The sequence below is a fragment of the Copadichromis virginalis genome, linkage group LG16 (assembly GCF_057382275.1).
Source record: "Copadichromis virginalis isolate Kocher_CV1m ecotype Utaka linkage group LG16, C_Virginalis_male_GT1.1, whole genome shotgun sequence".
NCBI lineage: Eukaryota > Metazoa > Chordata > Actinopteri > Cichliformes > Cichlidae > Copadichromis > Copadichromis virginalis.
In genome coordinates, this window is record NC_140633.1 from 10,074,348 (window position 1) to 10,099,198 (window position 24,851).

Consider the following 24,851-nt stretch of genomic DNA (forward strand, 5'->3'; position numbering starts at 1 on the left):
TTTGTAATTTCTCAGTAGGAAAGACCTACATTTTTAAGTGTTATGCTGGTCTGTCTCTCTTCCATTGTTAATTGCCTTTTTTTCTCGCCATTTTTGTAGCAACACACCACTATCTGCAGTACAATACTGTTCACAGATGCTCACGAGGGTTTGGTACCACAGTGTGTTCCAACATTGCTTTTATGCAGACAGAGGGGGTTGTAAGTAATCCAGAAAAACTGGAACACCTGTAGGAATTAGTTGCACTAGCTTGATCAGTTGCACTAGCTTCAGCTTGATCAAGCTTGATTAATCTCAATTGCTGTAAAACAGCTTTAAATTGTTAAAATATATTGTGTCCTCTGAAAAAGGCGACACGATTTTTGTATAATTCTGATATGCACATTATATTTCAGTTTTGGTTAACCTTACCTTTTTTTTAAGCCTCTGACAGTTCAGCCCTTCCCTTGCACCAGTTCAAGCTATTCATTGGACCTCAATGTAATGAATTGCAATAAATACTTGGAAAAACTGGGGTGTTCTAAAACTTTTGACCCGTAGTGTATGACAGACATTATGAGGTCTTTGTGTTCCCTAAAACCACAAGGAATGGGCTAAAATGACAACAACACATAATTATTCATGTAAAAACATGAATTTTGTATAAGTCTGTATTTCATACAGATAGATAGATAAGTATAAGGGAAAAATATTACAACATCATAATATTTTGTGATGTGTGAGCTAGATGCAGATGCCCAAATCAAATTCATATGGCTCCGATCTTGATCAGATTTTTTTAGTATGGATTTCCATTCTCACCTATATCAAGCTAACTGATCAGCTAAAGAGGCAGCTGAGAAATTTATTTCTGTGCTAAATTTTGTGATGTCAAACATGAGTGTAACAGGAGGACTGATGGGCATTTCATAAGTACTGACTGTACTTCTATCCCAAAATCAAAAAATATTAAATAATAATGATAAATGTAAGAAGTGAATGCAGAATTACTGATTAATGTGAAGTTCAGAGCCCAGAGTTTATTTCCTGTATCTGATTCTAACTACAACTTTAAACAGAAAGATACCCTTTTGCCTAATGTGTATTAAATCATTCCACCGAGTCTAATCTAAGCTCTGCTTTGCAGGTGGTTCTGGTTGAGCTGGAGGAGATCACGCCTGCTCAACTGGCTCTATTTCCAGAGTCAGTGCGTCATCTGAGGAAGAAGCAGGGTGCCGTGTGTTGGTGGAAGAACCAGAGGACGAGGGAAAGGTGGAAGACGTGCATGAGTGGAGCTGATGCAGAAAAAACTGGAACAGACTCACAGCTGTCAACATCCCTCTCCCCTTCCTCTAGGTTTTGGAAGGAACTGAGGTATCACATGCCTGTCCGGGGCAAGAGGGTAGTGTATCCTGAAACAATCGCCTTTCTGTAATTCTGATGGCGATCTGTGTTTGTCAGATATTGAACCAGAGAGTACCTGGTTTCTAATGTAAATGTGGCAGTTGCATTTACTCACTCACAGGTAGATCGTGGGCACTGTTATCAGAAGCAGTGACACCAAGACCCTGAGTCAAGTTTACAGCACAGGCAACTCCAAATGTTCTCTCAGCAGAGATGTCACCTTTACCTTCTGTGGAACTTTTCAAGTAACACATTGCAATGAGTATAAAAAAAGTGTAAGAAATGTGGAAAGTATTGGCTAAAGATGACAGCTGGTCATGGACAGATCAGTGCAGTGTCTGAATTGTCCACAGTTTGTATGTGAACTGCTGACAATCAGTAACAGAAGGGGCCTGAAAAATAATGCAGATGAAAATAGCTTGAATGGTCGTACAGTTATTTTATTACCACAATCCTCAACATCCCAGCTGACACTGGGCGATAGGCATATCAGGAAATGTACATATGTATGATTAAACTTGTAAATATGTAGAAAAAATATATAAATTAACATGTAAAAACTGTAAAGAGGAACAACCAGAAAAGTATACATTCATGATGATTTTTTAAATTTATGTATATTATTTGTAAAAACAACATCATGAAATGAGGCTGCATAAAAATCTAGGTTAAAATGTATGCGCTAACATTTTTAATCAATGATTTTTTTTTACTTATGATTCTGGGAAATTGTAAATACTCTGTTTTCTATTTGAATTTTGTTTTAAAGTGTGACTATTTTGCAAATAAAAAGATTATTTTCAGTTTTTACTCTTTTCCATTCCTCCTCAAGAAACATACACCACAAAGACACTGGGTCTAGTATTATAGCGTGGTTTTTTTTTGTCAATTTACTTCACATTTCTGCTACACTGATTTTACTTAAATATAAAATTCCTCCCCAATCTTAAATCTTTGCTTAAACCATGTAACATGTTTGTCAGTGTACATGAGTGTCATAAAGGAGCTCCATATTTGTGAAAATAAGAATGGAAAATAAAAGAAAAAGGTTGCCATCTGGCAGCTGTGCATGGATGCTATGTTAAAAAAGGCTGAACATTTCAAATAGCAAGACCATATCATGCGTCTAATCTACCTAACTGCAGCAGGTAAATCAAACAAAGGGGCTAAAGAGATTATTGGGTACATTTATACACACACTTAGGATTTGAAGTGCCTTTAATTTGGTTACAGATCATTTAGAATATTAGTTTGGGTTCATTCACCAACCAACTTCTGGTTAGTTTAAAGAGCAAGCATAATATAAACACTCAGTTGGTCACTATCAAACACTGGCTCATGTTAATTTCTTCCTTTAGCTTTCAGTCCCTGCACTGCTCTCAACTTGCGTCTCAGGTCAGTCACGACTGGGAAGCGCCACTGTAGTTCAACCCTGTCGTGTCTGGTTCCAAGTCTCGTGGGCGTAGTCATTCGTTCCCTTTCATCATGCCCAGACGTGTAACTGGATCTCACTGGTCATAGACAAAAAGAGAAGGAAACAGACGAGAGTGAAACAGATACGAAGTTGGATTTTACAACAACGTCGAATATAGGAATTTTTAAAAAACAAACATTTGTTGATTTTTGTTTTAATGATGCTTTGAAAATCAAACATTTTTGTAAATCTTAGAAGTCATCATTACATTTCCACAACCATCGGATTATTTTGAACTTAACAGTGACTCATGATTTACAAGTCATTCGAGACGTCAAGGGAAAGAGCAGAAAACGGCATTTTTAACACTATTGCATGTTGAGAAAACTGTGATTGCCATTTCGTCATTAGTGAAAATAGTCTTGTGATGACTGTCTGTAAAATTCTTTGAAACTGGAGAAGAAATTGTAGGAATATTTTTTTTTAAGTTTGGATAAAATCCAATATGTTGAAAAACGCCACAAAGAGCTTTGAGGTTTGAGAGAGTGGATCCTAGGGAACGTTTACATTTTTGTTTTGAAAATCTGGCTGACGATTTTCACAGATTGACGAAAAATCAAACTGCATTGTAAATGTAATAATCTGAAAACACTGCGCTGATCCAAGCTCCAACACAGTTTCTGGGAAGTTTCACAGCTTTTTCCAATAACGGATTTGCAGCCGCATCCGTGTTTGTTTTATCGCTCTTTGAACAACTAACAATTCCCTCGTTTTTATTCATCCTTATCTCAGTGTCACACTAAGAAAAAGAATACGAAATATTGGCTTTGAGTTTAACTAAATAAACTGTTTTAGAAGGAAGTACTTTTTAAATAAATACACTCAACAAAAATATAAACGCAACACCTTTGTTACTGCTCCCATTCCCCATGGGATGGACGTAGAGACCTAAAATTCATTCCAGATACACAATATAACCATCCCTCCCAAACAGTGGTCACAAATCAGTCCAAATGTGTGGTAGTGGGCACATCTGCTATGTTGAGATAATCCATCCCACCTCACAGGTGTGCCACATCAGGATGCTGATCTGACATCATGAGTAGTGCACAGGTGTACCTCAGACTGCCCACAACAAAAGGCCACCCTGGAATGTGCAGTTTTGTCTCACAGCAAAATGCCACAGATGCCACAAGCAATGAGGGAGCGTGCAATTGGCATGCTGACAGCAGGAATGTCAACCAGATCTGTCGCCCGTGCATTGAATGTTCATTTCTCAACCATAAGCCGTCTCCACAGGCGTTTCAGAGAATATGGCAGCACATCCAACCGGCCTCACAACCGCAGACCTCGTGTAACCACTGCATCCCAGGACCTCCACATCCAGCAGGTTCACCTCCAAGATCGTCTGAGACCAGCCACCCAGACAGCTGCTGGAACAATTGGTTTGCACAACCAAACAATTTCTGCACAAACTGTCAGAAACCATCTCAGGGACGCTCAACTGCATGCCCGTCGTCCTCATCGGGGTCTTGACCTGACTCCAGCTCGTCGCCGTAACAGACTTGTGTGGGCAAATGCTCACATTCGATGGCGTCTGGCACGTTGGAGAGGTGTGCGCTTCACGGATGAATCATGGTTCACATTGTTCAGGGCAGATGGCAGCTGAGAATGTCCCAGTTCTTGCATGGCCAGCATACTCACCGGACATGTCACCCATTGAGCATGTTCGGGATGTGCTTGACCGGCGTATACGACAGCGTGTACCAGTTCCCACGAATATCCAACAACCTCGCACAGCCATTGAAGTGGAGTGGACCAACATTCCACAGGCCACAATTGACAATCTGATAGACTCCATGCGACGATGTGTTGCACTGCATGAGGCAAATGGTGGTCACACCAGATACTGACCGGTTCTGGGTCCCCAGACCCCCAATAGCGCAAAAACCTGCACATTCCAGGGTGGCCTTTTGTTGTGGGCAGTCTGAGGTACACCTGTGCACTACTCATGATGTCAGATCAGCATCCTGATGTGGCACACCTGTGAGGTGGGATGGATTATCTCAATATAGCAGATGTGCCCACTACCACACATTTGGACTGATTTGTGACCACTGTTTGGGAGGGATGGTTATATTGTGTATCTGGAATGAATTTTAGGTCTCTACGTCCATCCCATGGGGAATGGGAGCAGTAACAAAGGTGTTGCGTTTATATTTTTGTTGAGTGTAGTATTATGCAGCTGTCTTAATGGAATATTTCCAGGAAATGTACACTGCTAGTTAGTTAAATGCCATTACATTATTACATGAAAACAACTGTCAGTTTCAAATCTTAACCACCAACAACTCGACCTATATCTGTCAAGTGCTACTTAGCTGTGGTTGAATAACTGTGCTGCACCTGTACTGCAAAGCAAGTTGTACTTTTTTTCAGTTGAGAGGAAATTTCATACCGGGGTAGTGGAACAATATAAAATAATGCAAATACAGGAGGAGGAGTAGGAGGATGGAAAATCCAGCAAGTCACTGCAAGTTCACTGTACTGTAAGTGACAGGCAGACTTTCTGTCTCATAATTCAGAGTAGAAAGTCAAAATTATAATTAAAACTACAGCTGTAATTGTACAGATAGTTCTTTCTATTTTTGTAGTAACTTCATATACGTCACAGGTGAGTTTCGATTAAGCTTTATGATTACATCTTTTTTAAATACTTGGTGTAGGCTTCTTTGAATTTTATAGTACTGGTTTCACATTGACGTGGTTTCACTCTGTTGATTTTATCTTTGTCTTTCTGTTCAGCAATATTTCTTTTGATTGCTTTTACACAAAATATATTGGCAGCAGGTTTTCAATTTTGGTCTTGACATCTATTTATTTAAGGCACTGAAGTTTAAATACTCAGCGACTGTGATTTTCACTTGCTTCACTGAGCTTTGGAAGGTTACCACTTTACAATAAGGCAAACTTAAAGAGGGATATCTGAGTAAACTGTGAAAATATATACGATGCTGACAAAAATTGCCATGTAAAACATATATCAAGTGACGACTGAAGACCATTCAGGGTAAACCCTTACTTTAAGTATTTATCACAGCAGTTGTGAGATATAAGGCTTACTCATTTCAAAAATTACTACAAAGTTTATTATTAAGACATTTTTATAGGAATGTCATCATTGTTTTTCAAAGCCCAGAAAGCCCAAAATTGGCATTATATTTTGGGAAATTCTGATTTTCTATTAATATGAAGTATTTTTAAATAAATATGTGCTGCAGATGAACTTGCCCATAAATTCCCTTATATATAACCTGACTCCGATCCACTTTATGTTAATGACCAAAATGAGTGCAATTCATATATGAATTATTACTTTTCGATGACGTAACAAAGACGCATGAATGATTTACATCAGCAGAGAGTTACTACAAATGACAAAGAGAATTTTTTTTCTCAACCTTTGACAAAGAAACACCAATCAGTGGAACTTCCTGGGACTTTACTGGGAGTGTTTTGGCTCTGACTTCCTTGTGAGAGCTGAGAACACTCCATCTTTCACTTCCCTTTAAGGGAAGCTGTGCTCCCCAGGAAGTATGTCAAGAAACTTGTATACACTGCAAAGAATACGCTCGCCTGACAGGATGGCTCGTGTTCTCAAGAAAATCACACCGGACTTTACTGAAATGCAGTCTGTTGATTCCCTCAGATAAGAACTATGGCAGCGGCAGGTTGGGTCTGCTTGGTGACTGTTCTGCTGTCTCTGTCATTTGTTGTGACGCGTGGTAAGTACTGATTCTCCAACTTCTTCTGAACACTTAGTTTCAGCTGAGTGACAAGCTCTGTCTGCTTTATGCCAATGTCGTGGGGTTAGCTGTCATGGTTTATAACCAGTTTAACTGGTTTATAAACCAGTTAAACTGTCTGTTAAGATTTTCCTTAACAGACAGTTTAACTGGTTTATAACCAGTTTAACTGGTTTATAAACCAGTTAAACTGTCTGTTAACAGACAGGGCAAACTATCCTATAGCTTTGCCAAATACATTTATATGTATGCATGTATGTATGTATGTATGTATGTATGTATGTATGTGTATATGTGTATATATATATATATATATATATACACATATTGTACATATGTATCCTAACTCAAATGTTACCATAAATTAATCATAAATCAGTGATCAGAATAGATACTGGAATAAAAGCTGATTCTTCAGTGTTCCTTGTAGTGGATTTATCTATTCATACATCTGTGGTAGGGGACTGCACAGAATGCATACAGCAGTATGATAAAATCTCTATTCAACTGATAGGTTACCTGGGTAGGTTTTGCTATCAAGACAGACAATCACGACAGAAAAAGATAAACTGTGGTTTGATGAGTAAAAAAAGCATACCCCTCAACATTCCTCTCACGACAATGAAGTGATTCTGATAGACGATAACGTCAAAAAAACAACAACTGAAAGGTCTGTGGGGTTTTTGATGATTATATAGGTCAAGGAGACCAAACATTTATACTCAGACTTTGATGTGTGAATCTCCAGGAAGCGTCTTAGCTAAAAGATGTCAGCATTAAAGTTGCAGCACCTGTGCACGTCAGGCTGAACATAAAGGACAAGGTTTTATAAAATGCTCCAGCAGAGCCAAGGATCCCTCGCCAAGCGTGGCGCCAATAATAAAACAGTTGACTGTAATAAGCAGAGTAATCTTTTTAAAAGTACTACTCTAAATATTCTGTTATACCTGAATACTTTGATACAGGCTAGCTGACATGACTTACCTCCATATTATTACATGGAGGTAAGCTGTACACAGATAAGAAGTATTAGTGTAAGACAAACATTAACAGCTATCTGCTAAAATTACTAAGCGTTGCTAAGATACGGCTGCACGTTGCACTTTTGTCAGCTGGGTTTGACTAGCTGTGACGAACAAATGCTTTAGAATTACCTGAATTTCACAAGGTTCGCTGACGCAGCCTTACAACTTCACTAACAGTTAGACTGTGTAATACAAATTTCTTCTTCTTCTTACAGTAAACTGGCATGATGAGGTGAAAACAGTGTTTATATCTTGTTAATCCTTTAAACCCTGAAACATAAAATCATTTTATAATTTTTTTGATAAATTAAAACGAAAAAAAGAAATGTGCAAAAGTGCAATTTAATGTTCACAGTAATGTGAAGTACAGTATAACAGGTTTAGGATTAGTGTTAAAAAACGGATGATGTTGAGCTCTAAAAAAAACCCGATGAGGGTTATGTCTCATCAGTTAATGCTGTATGAGGTGTTCCACTGATGACAGATTTACAGCTTTGACAGGAAGTGGCAAACAAGACTCTTCCTCACTGTTTGAATAATCTGCGCCCAGGATGCAATCTTGAGCAATAGTGGAAAAGGCAGAACATAAATTGCCTACAGTTTTTAAAATCCCATAACCTTTTTGTCATTAAACAAGCGAAAATGCAAACATTAGCAGCGGTTTCTATTAACACTAAACGCTTAAACATTTAATGTAAAAAGCACCAATTTAGAACAACTGCACATTCGTGAAAAATCCAGTTTGCCTACTGTCCATAGCTGAATACACACAAGCTGTGGCAAGAAGTGCGAACATAGTGTGTAAAATTTCTAAACAAATTTGACATATTTTGATGTTTATTTTAATTCCGTGAAATGTCGTTCTAGCTGTCTGTATGAAAAGCTTCAGAAAGCTCCTGCACATTACCATAAACAGGAGGGAGCCTATGGTAATATGTAATAAGGGCCTGTCTGATTGTGTGATTTTTAATAATAAAAAATACATCATCACATTGGGCTGATAACCTCGTTTTCAGGTATCGTGTTCTCAGCCCATCGACCAAAACTTCGTTGTGGCTCCTCAACTGTGCCTGAAGACTAAATATGTTAAAACACGTGGGTATTTTCTACCACAGTAACAATCTTGTTAACCACAAACGTCATGTATCTCTGACATTGTGAATAGCAAAGTATTTTAGATAGCTCTAAAAGTGCTGACTCTTCAGACCAGTCAGAATATAACTTGATAAAAATAACTTTGCACATATCTGCAACATCCATTTAACTAAGTAAAACTTAGATAACTAAAAACTCAAGAAAAAGGTAGAAATGATTTGGTACAGTTTGTGCAGCAACTGCTCTTTTTCAGAGCAAACATTTAACCACTTACCACAGGTTGCTGCATATCTCATACTGTTTGCTCAGCACAAAAGTGGCACAAAATACGATTATCATAGAATTTCATTTACATCCAATACACCATGATAGCCTTCTCCTTGTCTCCCTTAGGTGCAATACTACAAAGTGTAAATTTTCGATGCAACATACTATTTTATTCTATTTATAAAGTATTATATTCTATTGTTTTCTTAATTTTTGGTGCTTGTAACTTTGTACTGTCCCCTTTCTGCCGTGACCCAACAAATTTCCCATGTGTGGGACAAATACAGGTTTATCTTATCCTATGTTATTAACAGACGGGGAAGAAAAACGGGAAAGCATCCCTAGTTCTGTTTACAGATGCCAAACAGTTACTATTAAATTCAATAATGAAGTGGTGGTGGTGACATATCTTTGCACACCTGCATGGACGTGCATAGCCCTTCTCAGTGGTTGATAACCTGCAATATTAGAAGTTAACAAGTTGCATTAGTCATTGTTACGAAATGTTTGCTCTTTGACTGTAGCAAGACACCCATTTCCAGGAATCCATATTGGTGTTGTTCTACTTTGGACATGGCATTCACAGCTTGGAAAAGAACACAAATGTCTTTTCATGGAAGTTTGGAAGTTGGCTAACAGCTAGCTAGGTCCACCAAGGGGTGTTTGTCCTAAAAATATCTTTTATAAACAGTATGAAAGATGGGCCACCATCAGGTCACCCATGAGTTTTCAACTTTTGAAACTTCAGTGTCAGCATTTTGGTCCGACACTAGCTGGAGGTATTTCCCTGCCTTGTTGTTGTTATTTATCTTTATGAATGACCTAACATTGGTTGTGTCCTTGACATGCCATAAATGAAAAGAAGAACAGAAAAGAACAAACAGTTGTAAATAGAAACTCTACGGCGAGTGACAAGATGGGTTAAATCGCAATGGGCATTGATGTTTTCACACATTTATTCTGAGGAGAATTAAATTTGTTACCCAGAGCAGAGGTAATCCTAAGGTATTATATCACACCATTACTGGTATTATTACTCCTGGTCCACCTGCTGCCCCCAATTTCTTCAAATGAAGATTGTGAAAAATTTCTTTCTTTCTTAATAGAATTTTTTTTTTAGTAATGTAAGAAAACATTTTTCCCCATCAGCATTTCTTACTCTGCCTCAGCCTGTTATTTGAGACAGCTTTTTATCGGTTTCACTAGCCGAGCTGGAAAAGTTAGTTAATTCAAAGAAAGTATCCTCCTGTTCATTTGACAGTTTACCTGCATCGTTACTCAAAAATGTCTTCCAGTCTATCGGTCCCTGTGTGCTCACCACAATTAACACGTCACTGGTAAAGTCCCTGTGCTGTACATCCCATCTAAAAAAAAAAAACAGCAGTTGCAGGCCAATCTCAAAATTACCACTAACTGCTAAGATTTTAGAAAAGGTTGTGGCTAAGCAGCTTACAGCAGTTTTGGACAAACACGATATTCTTGACAAATTTCAGTCAGTCAGTGGCTTTCGTAGACCTCATTCTACTGAAACAGCCCTTCTTAGAGTCTCCAGTGACATTTTGATGCAAAACGATGCAGGAAAATGTTTTGTTTTGCTGATGTTGGACCCGACGCCAGCTATGCATTGCTTTTAAGCCCCAAGATCTATCTATGCTGCAGATTCTGAATGAGTGCTTAGAATCCATTAAAGGTTGGCTGGATGACAGCTTTCTCCAACTTAATGAAGGACACACTGAAGTCCTTGCATGTGGCTCCTGACTTGTACCTATGATAATGAATGCTGGTCCCCTTTCGACATTTGTGAAATCATCTATCAGGAACCTAGGGGTAACCTTTGACCCGGCTCTCACATTGGATGTCCATGTCAAATCTCTGATTTGGTCTTGCTTTTATTACTTAAGAAACATTGCCAAATTAAGTCCTATTGTATCTCGTACTAAACTGGAGATTATTATTCATGCATTCATTTCATCACGTTTGGACTACTGTAATTCACTGTTTACATGTCTAAGCAAAAACTCCCTGGAACGTCTGCAGGTTGTTCAGAACGCTGCAGCAAAGCTTTTGACCAAATCCTTGAAGTACTCACATGTGACTCAGTAGTCTCTTTTAAAAACAACTAAAAACACATCTTTTTAGAATTGCATTTCGTTAACTTTTTGTCTGTTTTTGTTTTATACCTTGTTATCTCTGTGTAAAGCACTTTGTGATCTTTTGTCTAGAAAGGTGCTATATAAATAAAATGTTACTTACTTTACTTACTTAGTCCTATTCTGTTCTATCTGTTCTTCTTTTGGAGTAACATGTCTTCCTTGTAGATTGATATATTTTTTTAACATCTTACATTAAATGACAAATAGTTGTTCTCCTGTTGCACTGTCACCTACAGACCACCGTGGGGAGATAGATACCTTCCATGTGAGTGCTGGCCATTTCTTTTTGCTGAATTGCTACACAGCAGAGGCTCATGATGTCGTGATCTGGAGCAGAGGGGAGAGTAAAGACAATCTGAGCCTGCCCACTGGAGTGGAAGTGAGGGACAGGTTACTTTGGTTTCTACCTGTCCAGATGTCCCACAATGGATCTTACACCTGTCAGATAAGGTATAAAAATATCTGTATGACTTCTCTTGCATGAGTTCTCCTGATCCCTGCAGTTCCATGTTTCTAGTATATTTATAAATGTGCTTTAACACACGTGCACAGACAAACACAACCTACTTTATAATAAAATGCTGTAAAACCTAACAGTTGTATGCAGGCTATGATCAAGCTCTGTTGTATTGGAAACCCTTTGTCACTCATCCAAGTGACTTCTTCAGAAGTCTCCAATGAAAACGCTACGTCCAGATGAACAAAATCAACCTTTTGCGACCTGTTTTATAAGATATGCCAACTAACCTACTAACTGGATTTTAACATCTGTAAATCTTTGATGTTGCACTTTTAGGAGACTGTGTGAAGGTTGTACTGGGAGCATATGGAGCCTCCTATACAACAGGGAGACGGGATTGGCCATTTCTAAAAATGAATGTGTTATTTATCCAGGAAATGATCAAACCATTAAGAGCAAATGAGCAACTGGATAAATATCCAAATATATATGAGAGGAGGGATATCAAATCTCCTCAGTTCCAGCCTTCAGGCAGTCTCTGTACGTGTGTGTGCTAATTTATATTCCTAATGGATGTTATTTTTTTTTATCTTATATCTAATTAGTGCTGAACAGATATATAACTTCAGCTTATCAGTGGAATAGAGGCATAACTGAAACATCAATTCATATTTTAGTCATATTGTCTGTAACCATTTAGGATAAACAAAAAGTACAGGGATATTTCTTGCTGTTGGCTTTACAATTCTTTTTCTTTTCAGGAATCAGTCTGGAGTATTATTACGGAGGCTAAAGTTTTGGGTGTCAGTGTCTAGTGGAGAGTGTCCTTATACCGTTGAGAGCATTTCCATCACAAAAGGAGTGAGCGACAGTCTTCCTTGTAAACAGAAAGAAATCTTCGGCCTGAATAGCGTGGTGAATGTACGATGGATGAAGGTATAAAGAGGCCTAATACACTTGTTTTACTGCATTGACATGTTTGCCTTGTTAGGACCTGATTTGAGTACAAAGAAAACTGTTGCTCATCAATATTATTTTGCACCTAAAAAAAGCTGGCTGAAGAACGTACTGGCGGTCTGGTCTCTGCCCTCCATATACACCAATCAGGCATAACATTATGACCACCTGGTCCCCCTTTTCAAGTCAAGTCAAGTCAAGTTGGCTTTATTGTCACTTCAACCATATACAGTTTAACAGTACACAGTGAGGCGAAACAATGTTCCTCCAGGAACCAAGGTGCTACATGCAACATAAATTTACAACATAAATTAACAGAAAACACTCAACTAGCCAACTAAGAGACCTAGTTAGCTGGCTAGCAGAGACAAGACAGACTGACCTAACATAAATTACAACATAAATTAACAAAAAAAACCAAACTATCTAACTATCTAAGGAAGACTTTTTTTTGTTATCAGACAGCAGACAACAAAGTGCACGTGCAAATGTGCAAACAAGAGCAGCAAAGTGACAGAATGATAGAAAAACACAACGTAACATAATACAGTGGGGCAAAAAAGTATTTAGTCAGCCACCGATTGTGCAAGTTCCCCCACCTAAAATGATGACAGAGGTCAGTAATTTGCACCAGAGGTACACTTCAACTGTGAGAGACAGAATGTGAAAAAAAAATCCATGAATCCACATGGTAGGATTTGTAAAGAATTTATTCGTAAATCAGGGTGGAAAATAAGTATTTGGTCAATAACAAAAATACAACTCAATACTTTGTAACATAACCTTTGTTGGCAATAACAGAGGTCAAACGTTTACTATAGGTCTTTACCAGGTTTGCACACACAGTAGCTGGTATTTTGGCCCATTCCTCCATGCAGATCTTCTCGAGAGCAGTGATGTTTTGGGGCTGTCGCCGAGCAACACGGACTTTCAACTCCCGCCACAGATTTTCTATGGGGTTGAGGTCTGGAGACTGGCTAGGCCACTCCAGGACTTTCAAATGCTTCTTACGGAGCCACTCCTTTGTTGCCCGGGCGGTGTGTTTTGGATCATTGTCATGTTGGAAGACCCAGCCTCGTTTCATCTTCAAAGTTCTCACTGATGGAAGGAGGTTTTGGCTCAAAATCTCACGATACATGGCCCCATTCATTCTGTCCTTAACACGGATCAGTCGTCCTGTCCCCTTGGCAGAAAAACAGCCCCATAGCATGATGTTTCCACCCCCATGCTTCACAGTAGGTATGGTGTTCTTGGGATGCAACTCAGTATTCTTCTTCCTCCAAACACGACGAGTTGAGTTTATACCAAAAAGTTCTACTTTGGTTTCATCTGACCACATGACATTCTCCCAATCCTCTGCTGTATCATCCATGTGCTCTCTGGCAAACTTCAGACGGGCCTGGACATGCACTGGCTTCAGCAGCGCAACACGTCTGGCACTGCGGGATTTGATTCCCTGCCGTTGTAGTGTGTTACTGATGGTGACCTTTGTTACTTTGGTCCCAGCTCTCTGCAGGTCATTCACCAGGTCCCCCCGTGTGGTTCTGGGATCTTTGCTCACCGTTCTCATGATCATTTTGACCCCACGGGATGAGATCTTGCGTGGAGCCCCAGATCGAGGGAGATTATCAGTGGTCTTGTATGTCTTCCATTTTCTGATGATTGCTCCCACAGTTGATTTTTTCACACCAAGCTGCTTGCCTATTGTAGATTCACTCTTCCCAGTCTGGTGCAGGTCTACAATACTTTTCCTGGTGTCCTTCGAAAGCTCTTTGGTCTTGGCCATGGCGGAGTTTGGAGTCTGACTGTTTGAGGCTGTGGACAGGTGTCTTTTATACAGATGATGAGTTCAAACAGGTGCCATTCATACAGGTAACGAGTGGGGGACAGAAAAGCTTCTTACAGAAGACGTTACAGGTCTGTGAGAGCCAGAGATTTTCCTTGTTTGAGGTGACCAAATACTTATTTTCCACCCTGATTTACGAATAAATTCTTTACAAATCCTACCATGTGGATTCATGGATTTTTCTTTCACATTCTGTCTCTCACAGTTGAAGTGTACCTCTGGTGCAAATTACTGACCTCTGTCATCATTTTAAGTGGGGGAACTTGCACAATCGGTGGCTGACTAAATACTTTTTTGCCTCACTGTAATAAGGTTTTGTGATGATGAGTTGAGGTAGTGGAGGAACAGTAAACATTCCTTAGCGTAGCAGCAAAAATTAGGAAGTACAGAAGTTAGTGCAAAAAGTCCAGTAATAATATTGTGCAAAAGAGCATTAACAGGTTGGTGTGTACGATGGTTTGGTGGTGTAGGTCAGTGTGTTTGCGCTTGTGTTGATTAGTCAGTCCAGTCTCAATGTTTTGAGGTAGTTGAGTTAACCTGAGTGATAATGTTTGTGTGTGTGTGTGTGTGTGTGTGTGTGTGCGTGTGTGTGTGTGTGTGTGTGTGTGTTTATCAGTCAGTCCCTTTTTGCTGAGGAGACGGATGGCTTGTGGAAAAAAGCTGTTGCACAGTCTGGATGTGTGTGCCCGAATGCTTCGGTACCTTTTTCCAGATGGCAGGAGTTTGAAGAGTGTGTGAGGGGGGTGTGTCCAATCAGCCACAATGCTGGTGGCTTTGCGAATGCAGCGTGTGGTGTAGATGTCCTCAATAGAGGGGAGAGAGACCCCGATGATCTTCTCTGCTGTTCCCACTATCCGCTGTAGTACGCTTTTACTGTCAAAACAGACATTACCCCTCGAGACGTGGACCCCACAAAACCCCGGAAAGTGTGCTGTGGTATCTAAGCAACAGATCCTATTAGGGCTGAACGATTATGGAAAATAATCTAATTGCGATTTTTTGCCCCAATATTGCGATTGCGATGCGATTATTTTTTAAGGTCTTTGTCTTCTGTATTATTAAACAAAGACAAGCAATACATCATATAGTATGGCCAATACTATATTACATTAATTTTAAACTGTTCTTTCCTGGAAGACAGACCTCTGTTATGATGACATGAGGTGATGCATGAATTGATGACTGACATTTTTATTTAACTTCTTCAATCACAACAGTATATTTGAACATACACAATAGTTTATTTTTAGCTTACAAACATCTGAGCATAAAGTGCTGACAAGGAACCCTGGTGTAAACATTAAAATGAAAGTCAGTACAATGTGCAGATTGCAGAAATATACATAAACAAAATCAGTGGCTTTACCACACTCAGTTTTTCGACATCTGTGAACTACTAGACAGTCATTCAATTAAAAAATAATATTAAATAAATAAAACTAATAAATAAAAAATACACACATCTTACTGATCTCTGCAGTCAGTAACATTACACATAAAGTGCAAACATAATAGCAATTGTATAAACACACACACAAACACGCCTTTAAAATTTAAAGGCGTGAAATTGGACGGTCTAGCCTTCTGATTAGACCGTCCAGTAAAGAGAACTGGATGTGCTGGTATCACTGTGCTGAGGTGAGAACGGGCTGTAGTCTTTCATGCAGCAGTCCTCGCTAGAAGGCTAGTTCTGATTAGCGTCACCGCTGTCTCGGTGGAGTTTAATAAACTCGGCCGTCTGCTTCTTGCTATCTAAAATATAACCAGACACTGGTGTAAATTCTCGACTGTCTCATACTTCTGTTTAATAAGTTTTCTGTTTGACGTTTAGTCAGCTGTGTGAAAACCAAGGAGGAACCCACCCGGGGGATTAATAAAGTTTTATTTTATCTAATCTAATAACTTTAATCTCAGCCAAACCGATTTACTCACGAACAAACAAAACACTGAAAAAAGCCCAACAATAACATTTTTAGGTTGTCTAAGTGACTTATATATTACGTTTAACCCGAGCAGCAAAACTCCGCGGTGATCTGAAAATGATGTGCCGGGAGTTGTGCCGTTCTCGGCCGCATCAGTAACCCTCGAGCTCCCGGCTAGATGTCGAGCTGGTGGGTAGCAGACGCCTCTGAAAACGTCGAAGCACTTTTGCAAATATGGGATATCTTGATAAACCGAGCAGATATTTGATGTTTACACAGCTACTTTCTCGCCTGAAAATATGTTAAAAGTTTATTTTGTGACCCAGAAAGATTAGTATGAGTAATTTTAAAACTTAGTAGCGGCCGCCATTGCTGGAAACTGGAGTTTGGCTGGGCCGCGCTATGAATTCTGGGATATGGTAGTAATTTGGACAGCCTTCGGCGCGTCGCTGTGACGTAATCGGTCTACAAATGCGGCCTCAGGAGGATGCAGCCCATGAATTTGGACATGTCCAGAGTATAATCGCAGCCTTTGCGGTTAGAAAATTGCACTTGATCATGTCGCGATATTATCGCAAATGCGATATATCGTTCAGCCCTAGATCCTATAATTCCTATAAGTTGGGAGGTGGAGACTCCATGGATCAGGCTTCTTTGTCCAACACATCCCACAGATGTTGATTAAATTGAGATCTGGAGAATTTAGAGGCCAAGTCAAGATTCCAAACTCATTGTTGTGCTGCTCAAACCATTTGTAAACCATTTTTTGCTTTGTGGCAGGGTGCATTATCCTGCTGCAAGATTCCACAGCCATCAGGGAATACTGTTTCTATGGGAGGTCATACATGGTCTGCAGCAGTGCTTAGTTAGGTGGTACATGTCAAAGTTACATCCTCATGGATGGTTTCCCAGCAGAACGTTACCCAAAGCAAACTGTGATCCACTATGTATTCTGACACCTTTCTATCAGAACCTACATCAACTCTTTCAGCATTTTGAGCTACAGTAGCTCGTCTGTTGGCTTGGATCACACTCCAGTTTTGGAGAGGCTCTCACCCAGCTGTGTGGCCAACACAATTTGGCACTTGTCAAACTCGGCTCAAATCCTTACGCGTGCCCATTTTTCCTGCTTCTAACACATCAACTTTGAGGGCAAAATATTCATTTGCTGTCTAAGATATCCCAGCCAGTAACAGGTGCTAATAAATCAGTTTTATTCATTTCACCTGTCAGTGGTCATAATGCTATGCTATTGGTGTATAATCCCATTTTATGGAATATAATATCATGAAGAGTGGACAGAAACAATTGCTGATAAACTATCAGTGGAAACAGCAGATATAAACTAGGCTAGTTTATACACAATCGCTCCATCTAAAGTGCTTAGGTGGGCCAAATCCCAGGCTTCTGTTTTACAACTTCCATAAATGCAACACTGCCCCCTTCTGTAGATATCAGGGAAAAATGTGTGCCAGATCTGCCCCCCTGGCAGATAAGACTGGTTGCCACCCAGGCCAGCAACAATGTAGTACTATGCATTTTGTTACCTGGAAACTTGCGACCAACACATTTTGAGATCACTATGCCAGTTTTTTGCTTTTTATTCATGTTTTCCTTTATTTCTGGCTCTTCTTTCTTGTCTTGAGGCTCAAAAATGCCTCTCAAAAATATGGCACTGTGAAAACTAACTACAGGATTGGTTTCTGTCTGCAGGATTGCCAGCTCATTCAGCGGCAAGGGAAACCCATCTCTGTTGATATGAAAGGCAACATGAGGCTTCCTCAAGCCTCAGAGGAGGACAATGGGAAATATACCTGCCTGATAGACATTAACTTGGATGGCAGGAATTATACCGCTTCACGCAGCATCCTGTTGACTGTTAAAGATGGTAAGTACTGTAGAGCTCTCATATTGAATCCTTAATTATTCTGGTGTCATTTTTTAATATATTACTCTGGCTGTACATAATTATTATTATTATTTTGTTTTGTTTAATCATAGACTTGAAGACTTAATTCAGGGGGTTTAACAAAAAAGAAATAAATCATTGGATGCTTTGGCATACGAGTTGTATCTCTCCATTTTCATTATTTTTCTCTTCTCCTCATGCTGTTGTAAGTTAAATATGTCCAAAGATGTTTTCTCAGAACATGCAGGCTCTTCTTGTTTTTGAGTGTGAACAGTGGTTTTCACCATCTGGTAAACCATCTGTATTTACATTCATAAAGGCATCTCTTGATTGTATATTCTAGACTCTGATAACGACACCATATTTCCTTGAGTGTTTACAACTGTGGTAAATGTTGTTTAGCCTTTTTTTTCTTAAATCTAAACTCTAGTAGGTTTGTTTGGTCTTCTGGGGCCAGATTCATTTCCTTAATTTGCATCAACGTCTCAGTGAATTTTACAAGTTCCAGTGAAATGCTGAAATACAAGTTTAGCTATTGGACTCAGATCCAGATGTCTTTAATTAACTTTGTTTATCATGGAATGACGAGGCAACAGGCCTCATCTCCCATACTTTTGAGCGTCTGAAAATGGGGGATTATGGATAAAAACGAGTGTAATTCCTAAAGAGTTCATGCAAAACCTCGGTTAAACCTCTTGAATTAAAGCTAAACATCTGCACTTCAATCACATCTGGTTTGTCTGATTTAAATTAGCCTGTGATGGTGTACAGAGGCAATATATACAAATGCTTATGGAGCTAAATGTATATTGTCCCACTTTCTTTATTTTTCCTTCCTTCTTTCTTTCTTGCAGACCTCCCAGAAAAAGTTTTTGTAGAGCCACAGCTGGTGACCCCTGACAAGCAAGAGATTACAGTTGAACTAGGCAAGTGAAACACTAAATAAAATGCATTAGAGTGAATGTTAGTGCTATGGAAAAATATTATAAACACCTTTAAATATCCTGAAGTCTTTGACACCATTATCCATTTATTGACTGTATGATCTTTATGATAAATACTTGACAAACAGTTGTTTTTCAAGTCAAGATGACAATAAAGTCCTTTAAAACCTTTGCAATGGTGCTTTGTCATCTAGCGACTGAACAGAATTAGTCAGAAGCCTTTTGAAAAGTTTCCGTGACGTTAAATTTCATTTGAGCTAACTTCATATTTTTGTTTGATCAAAACGGGAAATGTAGACTGACAGTTTCTTTGTTTTTTACTCTCACTGCCCACCAGGTTTGAGAGTGGAGCTGCAGTGTTTAGCATTCATAGGCTACAGTGAGGATAACGAGTCTTCACTGCACTGGACTGTTGGCAAGGATTACGCTGAGGACCTCGAGGAGATTAGTGTGTCCCGGAAAACGTGAGTTTTACATTACCATGGACGGGGCTATTAATAGGGCGAATACAAAACACTGCATTATACTGCATCGAGATTAAATCAAAACAACACAATGTGTCAGACATTAAATGTCACTTGGAGGCAGAACTTCTTTTCTGAGTAATAGACTGTAAATGTTGCAACTGTAGCAGCACAAAAAACTTAACACCTAACATTTACATATTATTCTTTGATTCCATGATTCATTCTGACTGACTGATTGTTTCTGTACCCTTTAGTATTCATAGAGAAGGCAAAGTATACGAACTGGTCATTCTGTCCATCGCTAAAGTTCATCGCAAGTTCCTGAATTTTGAGTTCGAGTGCCATTTAGAAAGCCTAGCGGGAGAACAAATCAGTGTGGTGAAGCTTAAAGAAGGTAATAAAGATATATATAGACATATACATATAAATGTGTGTGTGTTCAAGAATTATAGTCGTCTGAGACACTTGCCTTACGTTTGTCTCCTTCCTCTCTCCAGCTGACCGCAGTTCTTTCCACATGAGTTGGGCTGTTTGCCTTTCTGCATCTCTGGCTGTTCTAGCCTTGGCTGCGTGCTTCTTCTTCTTTAAAGTAAACCTGATATTGGCTTACAGGGATCTGTTGGCACATTTTCCCAAACAACAAGGTAAAGCCGTTATCAGTTGAACTTAAGTTTTTGTGTGGCATCATCTGACGAGATACTACTAACCTTACAGCACAACTAACACAGTACTGAAAGCCGTGAAAGCTGGATGTTGATTCACATTTTAAAAGGATCAAACGTTATAAAATGAACATAAACAATCATTTAGATTCTGTCAGTTCCAGATGGGAAGCTCTATGATGCCTACGTGAGTTTCATCCATTCCAATGCCATGAGTTCAGATGAGGGCGCGAGGTTTGCCATGCAGATCCTGCCTGAGAAACTGGAGGAACAATATGGCTACTCTCTGTTTATCAGAGGACGGGATGACTGTCCTGGCGAAGGTAAGAAGCAGATATCCATAATATGTAAACAGAGGTAGAAAGACTTGTCTTTCTAGATGTAGTGTAATTCTTGAGGTTGTTAAGGTCATTCTCCAACCCCCAAAAGACGGGAAAACATACAAAGGCTTTGAGCTGTTTATTGTCACAAACTGCTGTTCACAGTTTTTATTAACTTAAGACATCAAATACATAACCAACGAATCTAAATCAGTTGCTATGATGCTTTCAGGTAAAAGACAAGTAGAACTAGTTGCATTTTAAATGTGGTTAAATTAACGTTTTTAATGACTTTATAAAACAAGAACTGGTTGCTTGATTTTCATTTTGATTTTCTCTAATGCACACAGACTCAAAGAGTCAAATATATACATACACTCACTTAAACCTCTAATAAGTGGTGCTGAAGCCTCTACAACAGGGGTCTCAAACTCCAGGCCTCGAGGGCCGGTGTCCTGCAGGTTTTAGATCTCACCCTGGGTCAACACACCGGAATCAAATGACTAGTTCATTACCAGGCCTCTGGAGAACTTCAGACATGTTGAGGGAGTAATTTACCCATTTAAATCAGCTGTGTTGGATCAAGGACACATCTAAAACCTGAAGGACACCGGCCCTCAAGGTCTGGAATTCGAGACCCCCGCTTCTACACTATCTGTTAACTTGACAAGACCAAGGCCTATTATCTTTGTGCTACTAAAGTCATCAGCGATTACAACTGATGTTGTAGTCAGTCAATACTTCTCTTTGCCAGCATGAAAAGGATTTGTTTGACAGCACTCATTAGATTGACCAATACTCAGGTCTCAGTGAAGATCTAAGAAGGACAATTGTAGATTAGGGCTGCCACAAACGATTATTTTGATAGTCGACTAGTCACCGATTAATGGATCATGCATCCATTGGACGTAAAACGTACAGCTTATTGCACCAGCATGCATCTGCTCTTATATAACTATCATTAGCTTACAGCTTTAAGTGTTTAAGGTATGTGCTAACTAAAAATAAAGACAAGATGATAGTTTATTAAATTTTAATGAAATCTGCAGGTTGTTTCAGTGAAGTTTAATAAACTCAGCCGTCTGCTCCTTGCTATCTAAAATATAACGGGACACCGGAGAATTCCGTTCAGAACTCTAACTACAAAAAAGTACAAGTTTTTTGGATGCGCCACTGCTTTGCCACTATCTGGAGGATGACCAAATAATGTTGTCCTCAGATCAGAGAACATTAGTTAGGAAAAACTTCAGCGGAACCACCAGGACTCAAGCCTGCCATGACCTGGAAGATAAAGTAAAGGCTGTTGAACCAAAGAACACTGTAACAGCTGTGTAGCATGGTGGCGGCATTGCTATTGCATTCATTCTCATGATGAGTGTATCTAAACCTTTGACCACAACTGTATCTGTAAGAATTCTGTTTATAGTTGCAAAAAAAAGAAAAAAAGAAAGAGAAGTTTGAAAAGAAAATAAGAGCTTCTTGGTTAAACTCCTAGTATAATACATGGGAGAAATTGGATAAAAGCCATGTTTACTAAATTACTGGAACACAGTACAGTACAGTTAAAAACAGACTTAATACTTTCTTGAGCTGATGTCTAGCTATCCTCTGTATTTCTGTTTTTCCCTTTTCTTTTTGTGTTCTTCTTATTGCTCTAGTTTATTTCCTTTATGTTTGTATTGGTGATACATTGCAATTCAATTCAGTTTTTATGTATATAGTGCCAAATCACAATAACAGCTGCCTCAAGGCACTTACAAGGTTCTTTAATTTTATTAATGCAGACTAAACTGGTAAGTTAAAAAAAGAAGAAGAAATGAGTGCCTGGAAGAAGCCACAGTTCTGCCCAAAATTATAGTTTGTACTGTTGAAATGGGCTGTCTTCAGTTTGCAGACAAAGAGTTCTAACCTGCAGTTTTGTGTCTGGCCATGAATCCCTTACAGCAATACACGATGCAACAGCTGCTGCGATGCACCAGTGCCGCAGACTGCTTATCATCTTATCACCTGAGGCGAAAACGGAGGAAAGCACTTGCATATGTGACAATCAAAGCCAAGTGTGGTATGAGCAGAAAGTTGGCCTTCATTATGCTTTGACGAAGAATGATCCCAGAGTTATCCTGGTGGAAATTGGTAAATGATTCCTCATTTTTCAAAAATCTCTAGCCACATGAATTCTGTTAAGTCACGGGTTATATAGCTCAGCATTCATGCCCTATTTGGTCATGTATAATTCTTTGCAGGCATCACAAACAGAGATTTTACTTCCAGCTTTTATGCTAAGCTAACTTAGTACATTTTGATAAGGAATAAAGTGTGTTCATCTCTGGACTTGTTGCACTCGGTCAGGACTTCGTTTAATAAAAATTAAAATGTCAGCTTATTAAACGTGTTTATTTTCATTTATATTTAAACTGTTTTTCTTTTTTGCCAGATGGTCCAGTGGATTACAGTCACTTGCCAGAGTCTGTGCGTTATATCAAGAGGAAACAAGGAGCCCTGAAGTGGAAGAAAGATTTTCTTGCGACACACAAATTCACAGAATTATACTCAAAGAGAAACTTTTGGATAAATCTCAGGTACCACATGCCCCCAGTACCTACAAGAAGGCTCCAAACTATTGTCTAAACAATATCTTAAAGTTTTATTGATGGGATTCATCCATCAGGCCTGTTTCTTGGAACACTTGACAAATGGAAACTTTACGTGCTTACAGCTGTCGTCACCTGTATTTTTAAGACTCACTAGGACTACAATAAGCAAGCCCATATATTCTTCTGCACAATGAATTTCACAACATGTGCAACAAGGATGGAGGCATCTGCTGGACTTTTCTATTGGTGCATGTTTGCTATTACTTCCTTCATAAGTGATAGCAATACATTTTTTCTACATTTGAATTGTATTTTTTTATGCACTTATAATATATCATCAGGCATGCTAGCAACTTTTAAAATTGCACCTTTCCTTTATAGAAGGGCTGTGTACATACATATGTGTACATATTTGAAAGGATAATTATTTTTTATGTTGACAGCATTGCTTATTTTTATACTGAATGATAGATTTTTGAATGATACATATTTATATTCTGTTATTTAAGTATTTGTGACTGAGTATAAATGTTTAAGTATTATATATTTTGTATTCTTTTTTTCCAAGTTTCCCTTCCAAGTATGGCTTACTGATTGTGTCTCTTCATCACATCAGTTTACTCAGAGGAAAAGATTTAAACTTATTCAGTAGAATAGTTTGAGGCAATGGCATTCCATCAAGACAAGCACCTAGTCAAATTCAAAATTAAAACATAGCAAGAGGAAGCGATATCTCTACTTTCGTGTCAAACAGTGCTCTGTCATGATGCGCGTCGCCTGTTTGCATTCATCCCTACATCACTAGAATATTCTGGATGCTACTGGGTATAATTGTCGAAAGCTGCACTTGCCTGGGATCTCAATGGAAACAGTAGCGTGTCTCTGTTTTATGGGCATGTCTGTGTCCCATGAACGATAGCTGGAGCTTGTCAAGCCAAGAGTCCAGCAGCTTTTTCTGACTGATTTTGCATGTTCATTGTGTATAAAGTCCAGTCTTTAATGGGAGACTGATAGAATATTAGTGCACTAGACAAGATGCTTCACTGCTGTCAGATCAAGTAACAGCTTTGCTTTGTGTGGAAACACAGCTAGCATTAGCAACTAGAGTCTTCTGTGATAAGTTTCCTCTTATTGGCCATCTTGGACAATATGTGTGATGTAGAGGAATTAGAGTGCTGTGTAACTGTAATTATACAGCACTCTAAAGGAGTAATGTGTTAATTACTCCTTTAGCACATTAGCAAGGTAAAGCTTGATAACAAGGAGTGAGCGCAAGATCCAGTTTATTTAAACAGAAGAGGTGCAGTCTCATGTTCAGGGACAGCCACTACAAATATGATTATAAAGCATTTAAAAATTAGTCAAAGGAGCTTGCAAAGAAAAGCGTCTGGACTTCTTTAAGTTGCTTGAAGACGTTTCACCTCTCATCCGAGAAGCTTCTTCAGTTTTCTTTGCAAGCTCCTTTGACTACGATGACCTGGATGACTGAGAACCTTCACAGACATTTAAAAATTAGTTCAGCCTTAATAACTTTGGCAGTATTTTTAATCTATACAACACAGATGAGGAACATTTCACCACAGCTTTGTTTATAGTGTTTTATTGCCACTTTTGCTAGAAGAATGGT

The 24,851-nt window shown here is 39.0% G+C and overlaps 2 protein-coding genes and 1 long non-coding RNA gene across 9 annotated transcripts in view; 2 read left to right on the forward strand and 1 right to left on the reverse strand.

The window, feature by feature from the left end:
• LOC146690252 (interleukin-1 receptor-like 2) overlaps nucleotides 1-2,186 on the forward strand; it is a 27,123-nt gene extending 24,937 nt beyond the window's left edge. For all 6 annotated transcript variants that reach the window (XM_085435231.1, XM_085435228.1, XM_085435234.1 and 3 more), the window contains exon 12: nucleotides 1,127-2,186. In XM_085435231.1, coding sequence (XP_085291357.1) covers nucleotides 1,127-1,414 — 288 coding nt within the window. In that variant the 3' untranslated portion in view covers nucleotides 1,415-2,186. The remainder of the gene's footprint in view (nucleotides 1-1,126) is intronic.
• LOC146690253 (uncharacterized) lies at nucleotides 1,637-20,176 on the reverse strand. Its single transcript, XR_014915746.1, has 2 exons — nucleotides 20,118-20,176; nucleotides 1,637-2,894 (listed from the first exon to the last, which is right to left on the reverse strand). It is a non-coding gene; the product is annotated as an uncharacterized LOC146690253 (long non-coding RNA).
• Nucleotides 6,055-23,766, forward strand: LOC146690254 (interleukin-1 receptor type 1-like). 2 transcript variants are annotated; one of them, XM_085435236.1, is made up of 11 exons: nucleotides 6,055-6,582; nucleotides 11,380-11,593; nucleotides 12,365-12,539; nucleotides 18,042-18,216; nucleotides 19,092-19,163; nucleotides 19,519-19,645; nucleotides 19,903-20,042; nucleotides 20,146-20,292; nucleotides 20,475-20,633; nucleotides 22,575-22,763; nucleotides 23,065-23,766. In XM_085435236.1, the coding sequence occupies exons 1-11, from the start codon at nucleotides 6,516-6,518 to the stop codon at nucleotides 23,256-23,258; spliced, it is 1,659 nt and encodes a 552-aa protein (XP_085291362.1). In that variant the 5' UTR covers nucleotides 6,055-6,515; the 3' UTR covers nucleotides 23,259-23,766. The 2 variants fall into 2 exon arrangements, with proteins under 2 accessions (XP_085291362.1, XP_085291361.1); XM_085435235.1 differs by having other exon boundaries at nucleotides 6,056-6,582; nucleotides 20,469-20,633.
• The last annotated feature ends 1,085 nt before the right edge of the window (nucleotides 23,767-24,851 follow it).